The following is a 21,280-nucleotide window of genomic DNA, read 5'->3' as shown; positions in this document are numbered from 1 at the left end:
CTGGATGTTGTGAAGGGTTTTTCTGTAAAGGGTCCTGTGATCACCGACCACTGCTGTCTTCTGGCCACTAGAGATCGTTAAATTAAAACTGGAAATGAGTCTGCACTTTAATTGAAATGTAATCAGATTTTAATCTTCAGCTAAATCAACAAAATAATGTGCCAGTGTTAAATCTATGTGTACCTGACTGTGATCATATTTCTGCCTATACCTCGATGATGGAAAGTGAGCGCATTAGCTCCCTCAAATATCTGGCTAACAAATAAAACTAGCTCTTGAAACGTACAGTATATACATAAATACAGTATATACACTGCAAAATCTAATAAGTAAACATTACTTAAAAAAAACATGCAAACCGATTGCCTTGAAATTACAGACTAATCTGGACTAGGAATTGCAAGTTGTGCAAACAAATGCTTACTTAGTGTAGTTCACTTACAGTGTTTTACCTAACTAGGCAATTACAAGTAAAGTATAATGTGTGTTGATTAAACACAACACATGTATTGAAGTTGGCCTAACAAATGCTTACTTAGTGTAGTGCACTTACACTACTGAGAATTCCTATTTCACCTAACATGGTCATCACAAGTCAAGTATACTGTGTGTTTATTAAAACACAACACATGTATTGAAGTTCCTGAAACTTACAATCTCAGTTATATTTACTTGAACAGTAATTGATCTTAACTTCAACGCAAAACGATTGCCTTCAAATAAGTAAGTGTTGCTTGTATACTTCAAATAAATGAAAACCAGGCTCTATTTTAAAATCACATTTACAGTTACATAAGATTTCAACACAATGATATACAGTAGTTCAAAGTTCAGCACTTCTTTATTCCTGCTTGAAAGGCAGAAAAAAAACTCAAATTTACCAGTTAAATTTCAAATATTGACATGAATGTGACCGCAGAAATTATATTAAGAATTCTGTCTTAAACTGACCTGAGCATTTCCATAAACTGACCCATATTAAACACACAATACAGTGTATGAAACAAAATCTGTTTTGTTACATACAGAACCATCTTTTCCAAAACATTTGGATTCATTAGTGTAAAAAAAAACAAAAAAATACCACTGACAAAATCACAAGCAGGACATCTCAAATGTCTAAAACATGACATGACATATGTACAAAAGTCAGTACTTTGTAAATAATAATAAAAAAAACATGTAAAGACATTTTCTATTGCCTACACATCATAGAAGCCAAGTCTAGTTGTAGACTGGTCTATCAGATATGCCTCTGCCCAGGTCCGTTAGTTTCAGTTCTCAAACATCTCCTTTATTTGGACTGGGCCAACGAGCCAAATTATAATTTTCTTTTTTAGCCATACTCTTTGCGCTCACAACCTAAGAAACAAACAAACACCAAATCAAAAAGTACAACAGCCAAAGTGAGGTTTGGAAGATGGTTACAGAAAAACATACCAAACTTTCTGCTCAAATCAAGAGAAGATTTTGCTTAATAGCTTACCACAGCGATTTCCGGGAAGATAATCAAATATTTCCTTGTCTAGTCGAAATAATGCAGCATCTCTCCAGTACCAACCAAGTTGTGAACTGTCTGTAGGTTATTTACATGATTAGCACTCTTCTTCTTTTTCTGCTTCGTGCACAAACATGCTCATTGCCGCCTCCAACTGGTGTCGTAATGTCTTGCTTCCTTTACTTGGTTCTTGTAAGTGACCTTACCTTGGAATTATGAAGTAAATTGCTTTCTTCACCCTGCAATTAAGTGTTACTTGAAAAAAACCATTAAGATGTAAATACTTTCGCCAAATAGTTAAGTGAACAATTAAATGCAAGTCAGCATTAATATTGCATTTTACAGTGTAGAGAGAGAGCTAGCAGACTTTGCCGACGAGATTTGCAACTGATTACCTTTCTTTAATTTTCCTTTGCGATAACAATTAAGCCAGTCCCAGAAAGAGTCGCATTGCAGGATTTACTTTTGTGTGACTTTTTGTGTGAAACAGAAAGGTTTTACATCGAGTTTTGAAAGACAATATAAAATCGATTGATTGGCTGACTGATTGATTGATTTAATGACAAAATCAGCTAAATCAGCACTGGCCCTCCTGCAAAAACAGAAGGAAGATCAACAACACCAGTGGGAGGAGGAAAGGCTCCATTGCATGGCCAAGACCCTAGTGATAAAGTCCACTATGAAGGCTGCCGCAATCAAGGTGCAGGAGGACCTGGAAAACCAACGAAAACAATGGAACCAGGAAAAGTCCGACCTCCAGCGGCATTTGCAGCCTATGAAGGAGGCCCTAGAGAAGAAGGTGGAGGAGGAAAACCCTAACCCTAACCCAACTGGAGGAGGCACCGACAAAAACAAAAAAGAAATCTCTGAAGAAGTGATTCCTCAACCTCTTCAAGAGAACTTCATGGACCTGACCTCTGACCTCTGCCACACCTACTGTCCAATCCATCCTTCCTCCCCATTCTTGTTTTTTGTGTTTGTCTTGTTTCGTTTAAAGGGCGGCATGGTTTTATAGTGATTAACATTGTGTCCAAGGACACACATGTCACTGTGAACACCCTTTATTTAGCCAAGCCCCCATTTCTTGTCTTTTGGTTTTGTCATTTTGCGTTGGACGTGAGTGTGAATGTGAGTGTGAATGTGAGTGTGAAATATTGTCCGTCCAGAGTGGGTGAAATATCTTTTTATCCAGTATGTCTCTGTGTGGCCCTGTGATGGACTAGCAGCCTGTCCTTACCGTATTGGTCAAAATAACCTTTGTCCATTGCGTGCTGGACGAAGCTGCAGACATCAACAGGGTAACCCTCTAGCCACCTACAGACAATGAATGAATGAGTGAATTAATGAGTGGATGAATGTTTTTGTCAAACCCACAACAAATAATAATAAAAAACACATCAAAACATAAGGTTTCCACATATTTTTAATTATTTTAATTAAGTTCTGAGTTCTGAATATTCCAAACTGCATGATAGAATCAATAATAATTTTTTGTCATGTCATTTTTTTATTGAGTCACTTTAATGATGAAATGCAGTAAACTCTGAGGGGCTGAAATATTTTCAAGCAGCACTGTAAGTCAATATAGCATACCAAATAATTACATTAGCATGCACACAATTACAACGTTAATGCTACACAGCTGAATGGAAGTTTTCCAAAGGAAGTTCACTTCTGTAGAAAATGTATTGTAGAAGAGCTGCAGTCTGTTAGTGGAGGTGCTGAGGTGATGATGCCATCTTTAGATGATGATGAGGATGATGATGATGGTGGAGAAAACTATGACTTCATGCAGTTGAGAATGAATGCACAGTGAATGAAGTCGGGGGAACAGTGCCCCCTACTGCCCCTCGTGGCACAGCCTCCAAAATGCAAACACAGTTGAACCAACAGCTTTCATTTATTTTAAATTAACGCTGAACACTATGGAGATTTAAAGCAGGGCTGTTAAAAAAAAATTAAAAATTAAAAAAGCTAATGTTGTTGCCCCCAAAAAGCTAATGTTGCATCTATTTCAAATCAGACTTGGATACAACCAAGATTATTAAAATATTTTCTTTGATGCATTATTAGTTTTTGTGTAGCATCAGATTTAAAATTTACTACTTACTACTTTGCTTGTGACCTTAGTGGACAAAAAATGTCACATTAAGTCGTATTATAACCACATTTTTTACAACGGTTTCGTTTTAAGTAATCAAACTGGCATTTAACCGGTTGTGTTTTGAAAATCATTCTTACAGCTGTTTTTGTACATTCACTGTTAAGAAAACAGTATTATTACTTATTGCAGTTTCTTAATGAAAAACAGGAAAATAGCTTTTGATGGCGGTTTAATATTAAATATAGATCAATTTAAGGGGCTTTTATTTTGAAATTCCACATCAGTATGACCTGATATTTCCTGGGTGACATCCAGAGGTTGTGTACTATAAGGGTGTAGTGGAATTAATCTGTGGAAACAGGCAGTTTTCTTTTTTTTTGTTTCTTTAAAATCATGTGGAAAACAGCAAAATATAAAACTGGCCAGGCAGTGTGGTTGAAACCAGAGCCATAGAGATAGAGAGTTGCGACACTCCCATAGACCTCCGTTGTAAAAAACAATGGCGGCGCTTTTAACCGCCTACTTCCACATTTGGGCGTTGGACCTCATTCACTTACATTGCTGCGCATCGAGTTGTTCCAGAGGTAAATTGCTGAAATATCGACCTCTTTTGAATTGTCAACTGTCTATATTGTATCAGGGGCCCTTTGCGATGCTTATACTGGTCTTCATTATGCACAGCGTAATTATTTATATTTTATCTTGGTTGTTTCAACCAATTTTCTAGCATTGCCTGCTAGCTAATTAGCCAGCGCGACTTCCCCTGCTGTGAAGGTAATTCGGTAATGAATCGCTACCACCTTTATAGCAACTTTTAACAAACATAAAAGCGTAAATTCATTTTTATTCTGTTGTAGTTTTGATAATATGTGCATGGCTTAATCTTAAAATATACATTCTTAGTCTTAACATGATCATGTTTCCTGGGGGTGGCCACTCGGACCGCCATGGCAGACCTCTTTGCGTTATCACGAAGGTAGGCTAATAGCTGAATCGGAATTTATAAGCAAAATCACGGGAATCAATAGCCTAATACAGCCCAGTTGTGCTCAAATGAATATCATGAGACGTCTTCCATCAGATGAATGATATGGAAAAGTTAAGTTAGAGCCTCTAAAGCCAGTGCTACTACCCATGCGAACATGAACACTAAGCTTTTCCCTCCAAAAATGTAGCCTAAAACTTATCTAAGTAATATAAGTTTTTCGTTGTCACCCTGCCTCTCCAAATGCAAAACTGACATTAACAAAAATGCAATAATATAATAACAGCTGAAAAAGTACTTGGGTGTGTGTTTTATTTTATATTTACCGTTCAATAATGCAATCGCTGCTGTCTGTCCCATAGAAGAACATGACAGCCAGCGTATGTTTAGGAACTAATTGGGTTTACATGAACCACGTGACAGCCATAGCGGCGACATCAAAGAGTGTCGCAACTCTCTCTCTCTATGGCTCTGGTTGAAACCATAAACCACTACATTTATTTCATACTAACAAACTATAGCTTTGGGAAGTGTACTTTATTTGTTAAACAGGTAATTGGTTATTTCACTTATACCATTGACCATATCACAATTCCAGTGGCTCAGAAGTTTACATACAGTTGAGTGTGAACAGGAAATGATGTCCTTACTTTAGAGGCATCTGGTTCACTAAGGTTTACTACTTTAGGATTAAATGTCAGGAAAGTGGAAGAAACTGAGTTTAAATATATTGGCTGAGGTGAATGTAAACTTCTGGACTTCAGGTTCAAGTGTGCATTTATAGGAATTCATTGTGCAGAAAAAAATGGTTTTCTCCAACAATTTTATAGGCACAATCCAACCCAGTGTGACATGAGATTTAAACTGTCATCACCAACATTTAAAGTAATTCATCAAAAATGTTAAATGTAAGCTGAGTCCAAACAATACCAGATCAAGATCCAGATCAGTTTTAAACCAATAACTAGATGCTCTGCATTTTTAAAGGAGATACATAGTGAGCAAGGAACGGTGTCGACCTCAGCGCCCTCTTGTGGACAGACTCTGCAATGGTAGTATTATTTTGTTATGTGTATATACGTATATATATTTGTATATATATAATTAACTGTAGATGGTGGGTTATCGGATGATGGAAACAAAGCGGTCATCGCTGATAGAAAACTAGGGCTATAACAGCTCCAGCGTGCTTCACCCGTGCTGTGTGAAAGAGCGTTACCACAGGTCCTTCCTTCCTGCTGCTGCTGTGAGTCTGCACAACCAAGTCTGCTACCAGTAAACCACATATGCAGAACTAATGTTATATTTAATAAGCTAGTTTTGTGCTATTTTATGTTTACTATCATTAGTCTTGTCAACTGTCCTTAACCATATGCTGCAGTAACACTGCTTATTTCCCCACTGGGGGATAAACTGAAGGATTATCTTAGTAAATATAAAGTTTTTGGGGATAAAATTCAGCAGCAAAATAGAAAAAAAAAAAGAAGCGACAGGGATCCTGAATCATTTATGCCCATACTGTATTTTATACTCAACAGTGTACGCTGCCAAAGCAAAATAGAAATATTACTTACAAATGTAAAGGCACGGCATCAAAATACAATTTGACATGCATTTCTTTTCTTTTCTTTTCTTAAAAACTGAAGTAAACATTCAAGAGTTGACCCATCTGGCCTGTCTGTCTGAACAACAGCTGTCCGTCACAGGGTGAATACTTAAACTCAGGGGTCGCTGCTTTCAGAGGTCAAAACAATTGCAAAGCGAAAATGACTACAGTACTAATGTTAGAGCATGCGTTCTCCACAACCTCCCGAAAAATGATCTCACATTTGTAACAAAAGCCCCATCTGACCGCGAGCTGCACTGGACGTTTAGCGCCCCCCGGAAAAAAGAAAAAGAAACAAAAAAACGCTCCATGACTCCGGACAGACGGCCCCTGTACATAAATATACATGTTAAATATACATTCAGAGGAGCAGGGGAGGGAGAGAGAAAAAAAAAAAAAAAAAAAAAAAAAAGAGCATGCAGATTTTGGTCCACCTTTACAGCAGCCAGCTAAAAACAGAAAGCATCGACTCAAGACTCGTCCTGAGAAACAACACTGACCACCTGGAGTTTTCCCCAAAGCACATGCAACAAAAAAAAAAAAAAAAAAAAAAAAAAAAAAACTGGCGGGCGGGGTTTTTGGCACATTTAAGACTTGTTCTTTTTTTTTTTTCTTTTTTTTATATGTAATTCCTCCACCCCTTCAGCAGAAAAGCTAATCTAAAACACGACTGTGAGTTCTCACTGTGCATGGCTTTAAGTCTCCTAATACAGATTTTATACAAAGTATCACTGGAGCAAAGCACATGAAAATATTCCAGTTAAAAAAATACGACAATAAAAATATAAAAGTGGACAGGAACGTCCCGTCCGTCCACAGGAGGTGCAGTCCAGCTTGTTATACAGTAGATCTGCCAAAAACATAAAGGCCCTAACACAGGCAATACCCCTGAAATCTCTACGTAGCTCCAGTTATTGTTGAATGTGGTGTGCGATGCTGCGTCTCTCGTTCCGGTTTGTGTCGTCCGAGTCGCGAACAAGAAATGTCCTGTAATACTTTTTATCACCATGTAGGGTTGTGTTTTTTTTTCCATTTCTTCCCAGGTTCATCTTGAGAGTTTGCTGATGACTCGAATGAGGGCGGCGTTCTCGTCCTTGAGCCTCTGGTTGTCAGCTCTGAGGTCCCCCAGAACCTACAGACATGAAACGAACGACCGAAGGGTGCTGTTAGCTTTTTACACTCTCGCGTCTTATAAATATTCACGCTTCATTTGTGGCTCTAAGGGTCACGCTAACATCTCTCCTGTAGCGAGCCACAAGACTTTAAGATTAGCTCATGGCTATCTGAAGGCAAATACTGTATATATACATAGTCATTCTGTTACCGTCTCTACGGACGCCAACTAAAATGATGAGAACAGATAAACGTGTTCACACTGTGAACTCAGTCTTCAGTGGTTCTGCTGCTGCGGAGTATCAAATCTGCTGGAAATAAAACTGAAGAAGAAGATGGAAGAGGATGACATGGAGGAAGATCAAGAGAGAGGGCGAGAAGAAGGAAGAGGATGACATGAAGGAGAACAAGGAGGAGGAGAAGGAAAAGGTGGAGAAACCCAAGGTTTAGGTTGATGACATGAGGAAGGAGAAGGAGGAAGAGAAGATCAACGGAGAGGGGGGGAGGAGAAGGATGACATGAAGAAGAACAAGGAGGAGGTGGAGGAGGTGAAGAAACTCAGGTGGGGGGGGTTATGACATGATAACTCCTTATCATGTCATAACCCCCCCCACCTGAGAAGAAGGGAGGAGAAGGAGGATAAGAAGATTAGAAGAAGAAGAAGGATGAATGATGAAATAAAGGTGGAGGAGAAGAAGAATGATGGCATGAAGAAGGAAACCAAGGAGGAGAAGAAGATGGAGATAAACAAGGAGGAGGGTGAACCGAGGAAGGAGAAGGAGAAAAAACAATGAGTAGGAGAAGGAAGAGAAGAACAAGGAGAAGGAGAAGATGGAGAAAAATAAGGAGGAGGACGACACAAGGCAGGAGAAGGAGAAAAGATGAGTATGAGAAGGAAGAGAAAAAGAAAAACAGGGAGAAGAAGAGTGAGAAAAGCATGGAGGAGGATGACTTGAGGAAGGAGAAGTAGGAAAAACAATGAGTAAGAGAAGGAAGAGGAGAAGAAGGAGGAAAACAAGGAGGAAGATGACACGAAGAACAAGAAGGAGAAAAACAATGAGTAAGAGAAGGAAGAGATGAACAAGGAGAAGGAGAAGATGGAGAAAAATAAAGAGGAGGATGACATGAGGAAGGAGAAGGAGGAGAAGATGGAGAAAAATAAGGAGGAGGACGACACAAGGCAGGAGAAGGAGAAAGGATAATGAGCACAAGAAGGAAGAGAAAAAGAAAAACAAGGAGAAGAAGAGTGAGAAAAGCATGGAGGATGATGACTTGAGGAAGGAGAAGTAGGAAAAACAATGAGTAAGAGAAGGAAGAGGAGAAGAAGGAGGAGGAGGAGATGGAGAAAAACAAGGAGGAAGATGACATGAAGAACAAGAAGGAGAAAAACAATGAGTAAGAGAAGGAAGAAAAGAACAAGGGAGAAGGAGAAGATGGAGAAAAATAAGGAGGAGGATGACATGAGGAAGGAGAAGAAGGAAAAACAAGGAGTAAGAGAAGGAAGAGAAGAAGAAAAACAAGGAGGAGAAGGAGATTGAGAAGCATGGAGGATGACTTGAAGAAGGAGGAGTAGGAAAAACAAGGAGTAAGAGAAGGAGAAAAACAAGAAGAACAACATTTTCCCCAACTCTATCTTCAACACTGAATTGATTCAGCAGAAGAAGACCAAGATGTCTCTATATTTTAAACGTTGCCGTCCACTTGGATTCTGCACTCGTTTGAACAACTGGTTGTTTTTCCACCTCCATGTTTCTGTCCCTCCTGGAAACTCCTTCTGATCACCTGAGTCTGTTCTGACTGAGGTGGTAACATGAGGCAGTTTTACTCTGATCATCAGTAAAATACTAGAGTCTCTGTAAACACAGCTACAGTTAAAGTCAACTCCTGTACCTTGAGCTCGTCCTCCAGTTCCACTGCTCTCCTCTGGAGTGCCAATTTTTCCTGTGAAACACAACAGCGACCATCAAGCTGACTGAAGCGGAGAGGGCCAAACATTTCACACGCTCTTATGAACTGTGACAAAGACAATGCACCGCCGTATATATTTTTTTTCACGCCTTGCAAGTTTGCAGTACATGCAGAGAATCGTCGGTGCCAGAGTCACACCTCGAGAAAATTAAGTCGGGGGAAATTAAGTTTCATAACAGCTCGGTGAAAGAGCAGACTTACAAATCTCTCCAGCTCCAGCAGGGCCGGTCTGTCCGTGCTGCTCTCCTGACTCTGCCACACAGAGAAACAGAATTAATTATCAACCAGTTTACACAGATGACTGGACAACCACACAGCTGCACTTAATACTAGAAATGTGACAGAAATATGAACAACTATCTTGTTTTTCGAGGAGTTCAAGAAACATGCTTGTAACCTTAAGTTTTAACACTGATAAAAAAAAAAAAAAATAACTCTGTGCCATCCAGTGTTCGTATCCTCGGCCCCCACAACTCAACAAAAACAAGACCACAGACACAAACAAGCACAGTTAAAGGTCAGAGAGATCAGCAAACCTGCCGAACCTGTCGGAGTCTCTCCAGCTCCACTTTGTTCTGGCTGAGCAGCAGCTCCATCTCCTGCAGCTTGTCCTTCATGGACAGGTTGTCCTGCAGTACCTTGAAGTACAGCTAGGGGGAGACACACAGGTCAAAATGTCAGCTGAGGATAAAAGTGCACAAATAAACCCTTTAACAGGATTATGGACAGAGGAGCTGCCTAGAACTACTAAGCGTCGGTTCATACGTGATTTTAAAACGTGTCCTGAATGTTCAAATGATCAAAAGTGTCAAGTTTAAAATAAAGGTGTGAACAAACACAGGATACATCAGGTTTGATTGCGTATGATAAGATGATGTTATCAGGATATTGGACATCAAAAATACACCATCTCTTCATTTGTCAAACTGTGCTCCTCTGTCATTCCTAGTGTGACCCTAGGCACTTCAATACGGATACTGCGATTACTCTGGAGGCATGTTAGTACCACGTACAATATATATTTTCACAACTCGCAACCGTGATTTCAAACTCCCTGTAAAGAAATGACTGAAAATAAACGTTTCATGTATTTCAGCCCATTTCTGGTCATTTCTCCCAGCTGTACAACTCACCTTTCTGTAACAGATAACTCCAAGTTATTTATGTTAATGCACATTAATGCACATTATTAATCCTTCCCATGTATATAATATATATCTACTTCTGTCTCCATTTCTTGTACATTTGTTCATATGCCAATTGTGTACATTTTTTCCTTACACTATTTCATTTTATTTTACTAGATTTTTACTTATATTTTATTTTTATCTTATTTTATTTATTTTCATTTAATTTTTATTTTATTTTTATCTTATTTTATTTATTTATACCTTATTTTATTTTAGTCTTATTTTTATTTTATCTTATTTTACTAGATTTTAACTTATATCTTTATTTTATTCAAATCTTTATTTTATTTTAATCTTATTTTTATCTTATCACTTTATTTTTAGTTTATTTTTTATCTTACTTTTAGTTTATTTTTATCTTACTTTATTTTTATCTTACTTTATTTTTAGTTTATTTTTATCTTACTTTATTTTTAGATTTTTTTTTTTAATCTTATTTTACTTATTTATTTTTTATCTTATTTTATTTTTATTTTAGTCTTATTTTCCTACTTAATTTTTATTTTATCTTTCTTTTAACTTGTGGTTCTCAAGAGTGTTTTTTTTTTTTATGTGCAACTAAGCTACTGTGACCAAGCAATTTTCCCTTGTGGATTAATAAAGTCTAAGAGCCTGTTGGTTATTATTCCTGCCTGGATTTGTCTGCAACTTTCAGCCCTCAGGAGTGTTCTTCAGGTATGTGTTAGAAGAGGGTGAGAGACACGTACCGTTCTGTAGTCAGCAGACGAGTCTCCCAGCTGACTCCCACTGCAGGACACACACACACACACACAAGAAACATTTAAAAACCTGACGGAGAATCCTCCAACTAGACACTGAGTTCAGATACAGTACATGAGGTCTGCTCTATATAAAGGTGAAAGTATTCTCATGTAGTAAAAAGTTTTTTATGTGTTCCTGGAGCCACACAGTCATTAAAGAGCAGGAATTGAAAGTGACAACAACAGAAAAATGAGGAACAGGCAAACATAAGCATGTATTTTCACACATCACATTAAATCAAATATAATTCTGATCCATTCTGGACATGTTCTCTTGTCACGCCCACGAGCTCTGCGCAAAACAGACCAGCACTTCAACGTCCAATCTGAATTAAAAGGTTAACAGACACAATAACTGTGACAGACTTACTAGGAAGAGCTGTTACTGTTTGTATCATCCAGATGAGCATCCTCATCGTTCTGGAAAAAAACAAACGCGTGTTTAAGGAGAATAATCAGACAATTAAGAAACTCTAATGTGAATCGTTCATACATGACATAAAACTACTCGTTTAAAATAATACTTAAAATAATACTCAACGTTTATTTACTCAGTGTTCAACCTGCAGTTATCACTCCTATGTGAGCATCCCTAAGTTGGAGTTTTTTTACCAATCTGACAAGACCATAAAACAAGATCAGTCCATGTGTCAGGAAGATCCTAGGAAGATATCTCTAAATAATTAAATCGGGTCTTTGTGAATCATTATCAGTTCAAGAAATCAGTAGCGACACCCGGCCCTGATACTAACGGATACATGCATAGTCACTAGTTTGGACTTGACAAGTCTGACTCTGAAGTACTGACTCCCCGGAGAACGCACTACAGTCATTCTGTAATTGAAATACCACATATTTGATGCCAGTGAAATGCATTATGGGATACCTGGCTGTCCACAGTCAGGTATCCCAGATGATAGTTCATCCAGATGATAAGTCCAGAACAGATGAGCAACTATATTGGAGCTGAATGGCTCGTATTAGTTGGGAGGACTATCCAACTGTAAGCAGACATATTTTCTCCTTCAGTAGAAACACGATAAGAGCTGAGTCCTGCTGTGCCATGCTAGTGGCGCCGCTCGCGTGTGTGATTTAAGAGGGTAAACTCAATTATTCATATATTCCTGCAAGAGTTCCCCTTTCTTAAAAACAGAAACACTTGAAAGTGTGTTTATCACCTCATCCAGTTACATCACAATAAAGAGGAACTGGTTCATATGTCCTCTCCCTTACTTCCAGTACTCAACAAACATACAAACAACAAGAAACTAAGAGAATGAATTTCATGTTGAAACTAGAAGTTAGCGGTAAAGCTGTTCAGGGGGAAAATTGTGGGAGTAATAATGGTTAGAGAAGACCGCGGTTCACATCCCCCAGAATGGAACAAATGGGAGGGTCCAATGCAGAGAAAGAATTTCCTCATGTGGAATCAATACAGTAAAAATTCATTCATTCATTCATTCATTCATTCATCTTCTGTACCCGCTTATTCCTGTTAAGGGTCGCGGGGGTCTGCTGGAGCCTATCCCAGCTGTCATTGGGCGAGAGGTCAGGTCGCCAGTCTATCTAAGGGCTAACACAGAGAGACAGACAACCATTCACACTCACATTCACACCTACGGCCAATTTAGAATCACCAATGAACCTAACTAGCAGTCAGCCCATGGATTCGAACCCGGGACCTTCTCGCTGTGAGACATCAGTGCTAACCACCTCACCACTGTGCTGCCCTACAGTAAAAATGATTTTTCTTATTATTTTATAGGAAGTGGGCAGAGTTTAAGACGTCTCTTACTTCTCCGAAATGAACGATGCCAGTAGAGCGTCTTTCCTTCCTCCCTTTCCTCCTGTCCCTCGTTCCCAGACACTTATCGCCGTCCGAGTCCACCTGCTTCACGGGGTCTGTATCTGAAAAACAAGGAAAACGCCCTTGAGGTGTTGTGAGCAGGGCTGGGTATCGCTACCGGTTTCCAGAACAGATGCACAAGATTGCGAATTGGGAGACGCTTCAATTCTGAAACTATCTTTGCGTAGTTATAAAAGATATTTTCAGGTCCATTATTGACAATGTTGTAAGACTAGTCGTGCAAAACCAGCCTCACAGAGGATGCAGGAAATGGTGTGTAGTTAAAAGATTTGAAAACTGATATCATGTCTTTTAAATGAGGATCGACTTGAACAAGAGAGTCACATTTCTTTTTAAACCCAGTCAAAACCCTTGCTAAGAATAACCCGGGCTTCTGTGGCGAATAAAAAAAAGAGCAAATACTTCCGTATTTGTATTGTTGCTTGCATTTGTGAGAATGTTTCAAATAACCCGTTCCGAGAGGCTGCAGGTTAAAGCTAAGACCACAGACAGGCTAGTTTACCACACAATGTCAGTGAGCTAGATCAGAGGGGGGGGGAGGCTGCAACACACAAACAAGGGTGGAGTGTAGGAACGGGTGTCACAAATACGATAACTTAACCAGATTATCTGCACAAGCCGCCGAGTGCGAGCACGTGGTAGCTGCTCGATCTATCCGCCCTGAGCAGAGGGAGCGCTTCTCATGAGCGGCGGTGACCCTTATAGCATGTGAGAAAAGCTCATTTCCTTTAGCAAAACTATCCAGGAAAGCACCCCACCCAAAACCTGCTTCATGCATTTTGTTTTAACTTTATACAGTAGTAAACAGAAGTGAGTGTCCAGCCGCACAGTGGCGAGAAACAAGAGCACAACTGATGCTGGACCTTTGAAGAAGTCCTCCATTCAATTCAATATCAACTCATACGGAGACATTTCCGACATATGTTTGAACACATTTTGCTTAGTTTTGAAAGAGATTTTAACAAAACTAATCGTGAAAGTTGGACGAAAACGAAACTGGGATCAATTGGTTCATCAACAATGCTGTCAAAAAGGCTTTGCTTTTATGCAGCTCTTCTCGGTTTTCACACATCTGCTTTCGGGCCTCGCTGTGCTCTCCGAGTTGTATCGTGTTGTGGATCTTGCTTCACACGTGGACTAATCTTGCTGCAATGTGTCACAACACTAAAGATGCAAAACCAGTCTTGTGAATCGATATATATTTTAAATGAAAATCAATTTGGAGCTATTGTTTTTAAACCTAACGCAAGGTGACGCTAGAAAAAAAATGGGAGGTATATTTTCTTGTTTATTAGCCGTGGTCTTGGAGCTAGTACCGGTAACCATGGCAGCTGTTACTCCGCCTATTTGTGTACTGGCTAAACTCAAACATGAAACAGAAACACAGCCATAGATTTAGGCATCTCTTAATAATTCAATGTATCGCTCATCTTTAGCGGTTACTGCAGCTATTTTGGAGTTGGAAAATAAACTGTCAGCACTCTTTGGGGAACAAACTAAGTATTGGCAACACTATTTCCAGATTGACGTGTCTACATCTGCCACCAATTGTGGTGGCTTCCTGGACTCCCAAAAATAACGCTTTGTTACAGTTGGAAATGAAGTTTTTCATCCATTTGTGTGGAAGCACGAATAAACGTTCATTGTGGGGCCGCAAAAAGTTATTTTAAAGCATTTGATCCTCACTCACCTCTTTCAGCTGGCGTGACGGTGACGATGGGGCTGACAGGCTGGATGTTGCGAGGCGGTGGATCAGCAGGTTTGGGCACACTCTTCTCTGCTTCTTTAAGGTCTGTCAGCGTAACACCCTGCGAGCAGCGAGTGCAAAAACAGAACCACTCAGAACACCGCAGCGGATTCGGATGTTTCATTTTGCACACATATTATAAATAGCGTTAAACCAACGAAGTGACAATCAGAAAAGTAAGAAGTGTTTGGTTTTAGGAGACTAACTGATCGACCTGCTGTAGCTTCAGATTCACAGGCTGCAGTATAAACACGTTGCAACCGTACCGTGCTTAAATATGATTTCCTAAGTTTTAATAATTCGAAGCCACAGACAGAACAATTTTGTTAAATTATGTGGATGATGGCAAACTAAATAGTTTAGATGTGTAAAGAGCAAACGGGAAGTTACATTTTTTTGCACAGGAAATGCATTTAGGTTTAACTGATGGTTAAAGATCAGTTTTCTTCACACACATAGATTGCGCAGTAAAGTAGAGAGGTTGCAGTGGTGGGAAGTGAAATATCATTATCAGTTCATTAGGTACGTCAATGCACTAAACCAAACTGTGTTTTCAGTTTGTAGTACTATTGAATTCTATTCTGTTGTACTGACACGTTTATGTTATTCTGACAGCACCATTTTAATCAGTGGGCTATAGTGAATAACAGAAACACTTAAGTGTTTAATTCAACCCAGTTTAACAGCTCCACAAAATGATTGTCTTGCTGAATCATCACCTTTCTGACACTGTTTCAACATAAACCGAACACTGCAACGTTCATGAAGAGGGATTTAGTGCAGGACTGTTGTACTAGAATGCATTAGTTTTCACTAGTGTACCTAATGAACCGGCATGTGTGTAACGTGCTGTAAAAAAACCACAAAAACACCTGCTCAACAAGCAGAAACTTGTCACCATCCACATGTTTTAGCTACACAGCCCTCCATAGGCTTACTGCGTCTACTGCCCTAAAAATGAACACAGTACTCTCCGGTAAGAAGTACCTGTGTGGAGCGTCGAGACTGGCGCAACAGCCGAGAGCGAGCTTTCCTCTGAGACTCCGATTCCTCATCTCTGACCGGAGCCTGGAACCTGTAGAATAATTATCTATTATTGAATGTGCATGACCATTTAATAAACTACGCATCTGTATAAAATCAAAATGTAAACAGCATAACATTTTTACAGAATTACACAAGTACAGAGTAAATAACGTGTCCCCGATTAGTGTTTCTTACTTGCGCCTGTCAGCGTTGGGAGTGTTGGGGCTCTCGGCTGCAGAGTCTCTTGTCTGAGGAGTGGGCTGGACTCTGGCAGTGCGGTTTGCCTTGTCCTGCTCCTCCTCCTCCTCCTGTTTCTCCTCTGGTGTCTAGACGACACAAGAGAGAAGACAAAAAGGCAGACAGATGCATGGGTGTGTGCTAAACCTTTGCTGAAACGTTGGGTGCGTAGACAAAGTCTTAGACTGAACAGATTTGAGATACGTGTAAATCTCCACTGGCATAATGTATTACTACTGTTGGTTTTGACATTTTTTTCTCCTTTCCTAACAGTAATAATATTGTTCTCTGACTTTCATAGCTCCTTCTCTGTAAAAACCAATAAGCCACATAAGCCCAATGTTGTGGAGGCCCGCTTGCCACCAAAACCACTGTTTTGTGTGGCCCCCTTGCCACCAAAACCAACCTATAAACGTATGTCACTAGTCACAACATTATGACCTCCTTCCTAATGTTGTGTAGCCCTGCCCTTTGCCACCAAAACAGCCCTGACTCATCAAAGCATGTACTCCTCTAGACCTCAAAAGATGCGCTGTGGTATGATGGTCATACAGTGGTCATAATGCTATGACTGTTTGGTGGATAGAGATAGATGACATGACAGCTGCACAAAAGCCAAACGATCTCAGAAATTTGCACTGCCACGTTACACTTAGAGATCACGGATTCAAAACATTTATCTTAATTTGTCATTGAAGAGCACAGATTATCAAACACGTCTCTTTCACTGGATCAGTGAGCAAGATTCTAGCAAATTCTGTCTCATCCAGTTTCCTACACTGAACAACCTAACGAGAAAGAAAGCTACTCTGTGACATCCTGGATTGTTACCTTGTCAGCAGGACTGACTGTCGATGTGGTCACACTCTCGGTGTCTGGACTGGACACTGTGGAGCTTTCTGTGAATTGAGAACCAACATTTTATCATCTTAACATCTTATTTATGTATATATATTTTTGGAATCGGCACAATGACACATTTACATTAACATTTAGATAAAGTAGTTTACCAGGGCTGCTCTCTTTCTCCTCGCTCAGCTCTAGGCCTCCTGAAACGCCCCTCTCTTTTGACTGATCTTGCACGGTCATCTTGTCTTTGCTGCTCATTCTACACACCGACGTCCTAAAGGCGAGAAACGCAGGCAGATGTTGACAATGATGGACAATCTGTCTTTCAATCGTTGGAAGAAATGATTAAAAAAAGAATGTAATCTTATGCATATTAACCTCCGCCGCTTGTTTTGTGTGTTTGCAGCATTGGAGCCTTGTTGGTTTTGCCAATCCGATATGGACCGCTCATTACGCCACTGAGAGACAGGAAGAGACAAGATTAAGAAAATAAGAGCTTCCAAGTTCACTCAGCAAGACAGTCATTCGCTTACATTGGCTTGTTTCTGTGACAACTCCTGCAGGAGCTCTTCAACGCTTTCATCGGCTACATCAAATGGCGTCTGACCCTGCCAAGTTCAACAAGACAAAACAAAACATCACATTGAAAGAAAACTGAAAGATACATGATGCAAGAGGGGGACTTCTCCACGTGTTTCTGGGCCTCACCGCATTACTGCGAGCCTCCATGTTGCACAGCTGTTCAGCCAGAACGCGGCAGGCCTCCTCCTGACCCCAGTGCGCTGCAGCATGGAGAGGCGTCCAGCCGTCAAAGTCAACAGCCGACACGTCCAACCCACACTGACACAGTATCCTGGAACAGCAAAAGGACAACAACAGATCAGGAGGGACTGCATGAGACGAGGTGAACGTAAACACAGACAAAGCAGCCAAGTCTTCTGACAAATCTATCCTCTCCTTCATTAAAGTGAAAAATGCTTACTTCAGGGCCTCCAGGTAGCCTTTAGCTGCAGCCACATGCAGTGGAGTAGCTCCAGTTTTTGGGTGTCGGATATCGTCAGGAGGGCCTTCAATCAGCCAGGTCCGGGCGTCTGTCATGATCTGTTCTTCCTCAAGCCGCTTAGCTGCCTCTAAGTCCACACCTAGACAAATACGTATGTCCCTTTATTCATCTGTGTCCACGCTAGGAGGAACACACAGTCTATTTGGTTAATAATGGTATCCAGGTCTGAAGGTGTTTCTTAAAGGTGGCCTTTTATGTTTCTTCATGGTCTGTCATACATGTAAGGTTTGGTTATATGTAAGTGTTGGCTGTTCATTACAAACGTGGGCTACTTCTATTTTTGTTAATGACGTGAGGCAAAAGCTCAGGCGTTTGCTACGAATAGCTATGAAAGTTATCACACGTACAAAAAAAACATTTAGTTGTATAACCACAAAGCGTTTAGTTGAATAAAAATCTTTAGCTCCACGCACAGAAATTAACATTTTTAATTTGGTCCCAACTGCGCAAAAACAAAATTATGAGACCGGTTTTGGTCAAAGCACATCACTCACCCTGTCTCAGAGTGTAGTCCTGAAGAAGGGACTCAGTGGCCTCATCCAGGGCAATGTCCAGAGGAACATCACCGTCACAGTTCACAGCAGAAAGAGATGCACCCTTCTGCAAAAGGTATCTAACAAACAAAAAGGGACAACGTGGAAATCCATTTAACTCCAGACGGACAAGAGAACTATTAATCGTATCACACTGTCAGTATTTGGGATGCAGACACATTCATCCAACAGAGTGAGATTTAAAAAAAATAAATAAATAAAAAAAGTGTAATTTACTGAGGCTATAGTAAAATAAAGTGCATCAATTTTAAAAATCTTTTGAGCTGCATGCGTGTGTGCCAACCCAGCCCACTCATGCTTTAGCTGACTTGTTGTCCTGCCAAACACAACAACAATGTTAGTATTGTTGAACGCACAAATACTCTGGCACCCACGCTGCATTCTGACATCCCAACAGTGGCAAAGACTACTCTATCGCACAGATGTGAAGCAAACTGTTGAAGCATATACTACACACTCTGCAATGTCACGGTAGCCGCAGGAGGCAGCAACATGCAGCGGCGTCCATTCCTCACTGTCAACCTGGTTCACGCTGGCACCGTGCTCCAAAAGGAAGATCACCATTTCCATGCTGCCGTCTATACAAGACTGCGTAGAAGAAAAGAACAAAAAGTTAAAATGCTAGTTCATCGGCCAACGCTCCCAATGAAAGCACAGGTGGGGGGAAATTAGTCACCTGGTGTAGGGCTGTGATTCCGTCTGCGTTGGAACAGTTTATAATTTCAACCACTTCGTCCCCATTCCTCAGTTTGGTTTCTTTGGCCTCCTCCAGCAGGACCTGGGCCTCCTCGGTGTCCCCGCTGGCACAGGCAGCCAGGAACTCAGCAGCCCTGTCAAACCTCACCCCTTTCCTAAAGACAGAAGATACAGCTACATCATTTCACTGGCCAGCTGCTGGAAGTGTTACTCTGTTTTAAAGAAAAACACCTTACAACACAGATGGAGAGGAAAACCGATGGGATGGCAAGTCCTCAAGCTTTCCTTTACAAAAACTGCTCTATCAGTGTCTGGTTCAAACGGCGGATACACCCTGAGCAGTTTTTGCAGAAGGATCATGGACCAAAGATGTCAACCAGAGTATGATGTATTTTAAATTATTTATGGAGAGAGCTTGAGCTCTAAGGAGAGAAATAAGTTAGTTTAGACTTTGAATGAACAGGGAGTCGGACTGGGCATCGCTACCGGTTTCCCAAATCGATTCGATTCCAATTAGAAGCTCCCGAGTCAAATCACTACTGATTTAGAGATACTTCAGTTAACCCCAGGGTTTGGGGATTTGGAGTTTTTTCCCCCACAATATTTCACCTCTAGTTTTCATCTTGTACATGTACTTATCTCGTTGCGCAGTGAGATGTCTGCAACAGGAAATAGGGGCTCCCTGCCAGGGTATATATATATATATATATACACACACATATATACGTTTTTAAATCAATCAAAACATTTTATGCATTGATATCAGATCAGGTCATCAAATGAAGACCCTTTTTTCCCCCCAACCCTGCCCTTGCTATTTGGAGTCGTATCTCCTTTATGAAAAATGAGTTTGTTTACAATAACACGACTACGGCCATTTTTGAAGCCATACATTTTTGTTTATAACGCAACTGCGCCTTTAATGTGTTGGAGAGGGTCTAACAGAGCGGACCCACTCATTATCAACATTTATACACTAATATGTGGCAGATAGGTAATAGACTGCCATATTAAACTGAACGTCAATAAGCAGAGGCGCATTATTCATGATTAAAATAAATGTTTACTGCCTGTATTTAAGTATAATGACTGTAGACAACCACTACAATAATTGTATATTATGGCAGTGCTACAAACTATATTATAAACAGTAGAGGAGTCAGATGAGGGGCGAACAAAATAGTGGACAAGAAGACCCTCACCAAACTGAGACGCTTGGCTAGCTAGCTAGCAAGCTAACTCTGACCCCAGAAACAACCAACCATAAACAGAAAGAAATTCACAATGGGAGCGTTTCTTAACGATGGGTTACTTAATTTAGTAGCTACCCTGCATTTTATTGTATGTTGTTCCTAATATTTTGTCCACCCACTGTGCAAACCCACGCACAACATTCCTCCGTTAGCATAGCTTAAGATGTTTAAGCTATGCTAGCAGGCTGTTAGCCGACCGTTGGCGTTTAACACTTTGACAGGACACGATTCCATACCGTCGTCTGAAGGTGGGACTGCTCTCATCTCTGTCCCCAGAGATGATTTCTTTCGGCGGGTTGTTGAGTTCGGCCTCGGGCTCCCTTGCACCGACCCCGGCATCGCCCCGCCGTCTCCGCCTGGGCACGTCCGACGCCTTGTCGGTGCAGGAGCCGGCCCAGCGCTTTAGCTGCTCCCGCCGCTTGGTCCTCGCCGAGTCCCCCATTTATTTATCCGAGGAGGACCGTGTTTTAAAAAATAAAACATACAGTGGCAGGGACAGACACACCCTCCATGTGTATACTTTCACTTCCTGGTTCTCGGGCTCTGCTCTGGATGTGGAGGGAGCCTCGGCTCGTGCACGCAAAGCGTTGGGAGCGCGCAAGGGCTGTGTACGGGCCGTACGGGCCTGCCAGTGTGACGTCACCACGACTTGCGCAGTACGGAAGTGAAATACAGAAATAACCCATGATCACTGTGTACTTCCTGCTATTGTTCTCTCTTAGCTTAATGTTTAAGTTATACATCTTCCACATCGTCCTAGTTA

At 40.6% G+C, this 21,280-nt stretch overlaps 1 protein-coding gene across 2 annotated transcripts; it reads right to left on the bottom strand.

Moving 5' to 3' along the window:
• Positions 1-6,081: 6,081 nt before the first annotated feature.
• ppp1r12c (protein phosphatase 1, regulatory subunit 12C) lies at positions 6,082-21,191 on the bottom strand. 2 transcript variants are annotated; one of them, XM_084555880.1, is made up of 20 exons: positions 20,754-21,191; positions 19,245-19,419; positions 19,026-19,156; positions 18,509-18,627; positions 17,934-18,093; positions 17,660-17,804; positions 17,485-17,559; positions 17,330-17,409; positions 17,113-17,225; positions 16,934-17,001; positions 16,061-16,191; positions 15,827-15,914; positions 14,783-14,900; positions 13,021-13,133; positions 11,596-11,645; positions 11,172-11,211; positions 9,811-9,924; positions 9,476-9,526; positions 9,197-9,247; positions 6,082-7,325 (listed from the first exon to the last, which is right to left on the bottom strand). In XM_084555880.1, the coding sequence occupies exons 1-20, from the start codon at positions 20,957-20,959 to the stop codon at positions 7,239-7,241; spliced, it is 2,115 nt and encodes a 704-aa protein (XP_084412006.1). In that variant the 5' UTR covers positions 20,960-21,191; the 3' UTR covers positions 6,082-7,238. The 2 variants fall into 2 exon arrangements, with proteins under 2 accessions (XP_084412006.1, XP_084412007.1); XM_084555881.1 differs by having other exon boundaries at positions 9,820-9,924; positions 20,754-21,189.
• Positions 21,192-21,280: the final 89 nt, after the last annotated feature.

This window comes from Chelon labrosus (genome assembly GCF_963514085.1).
Source record: "Chelon labrosus genome assembly, chromosome: 2".
NCBI classification, from domain to species: Eukaryota; Metazoa; Chordata; class Actinopteri; order Mugiliformes; family Mugilidae; genus Chelon; species Chelon labrosus.
Note: the sequence above shows the minus strand (reverse complement) of the source record. Positions and strands in the feature narration are given on the sequence as shown.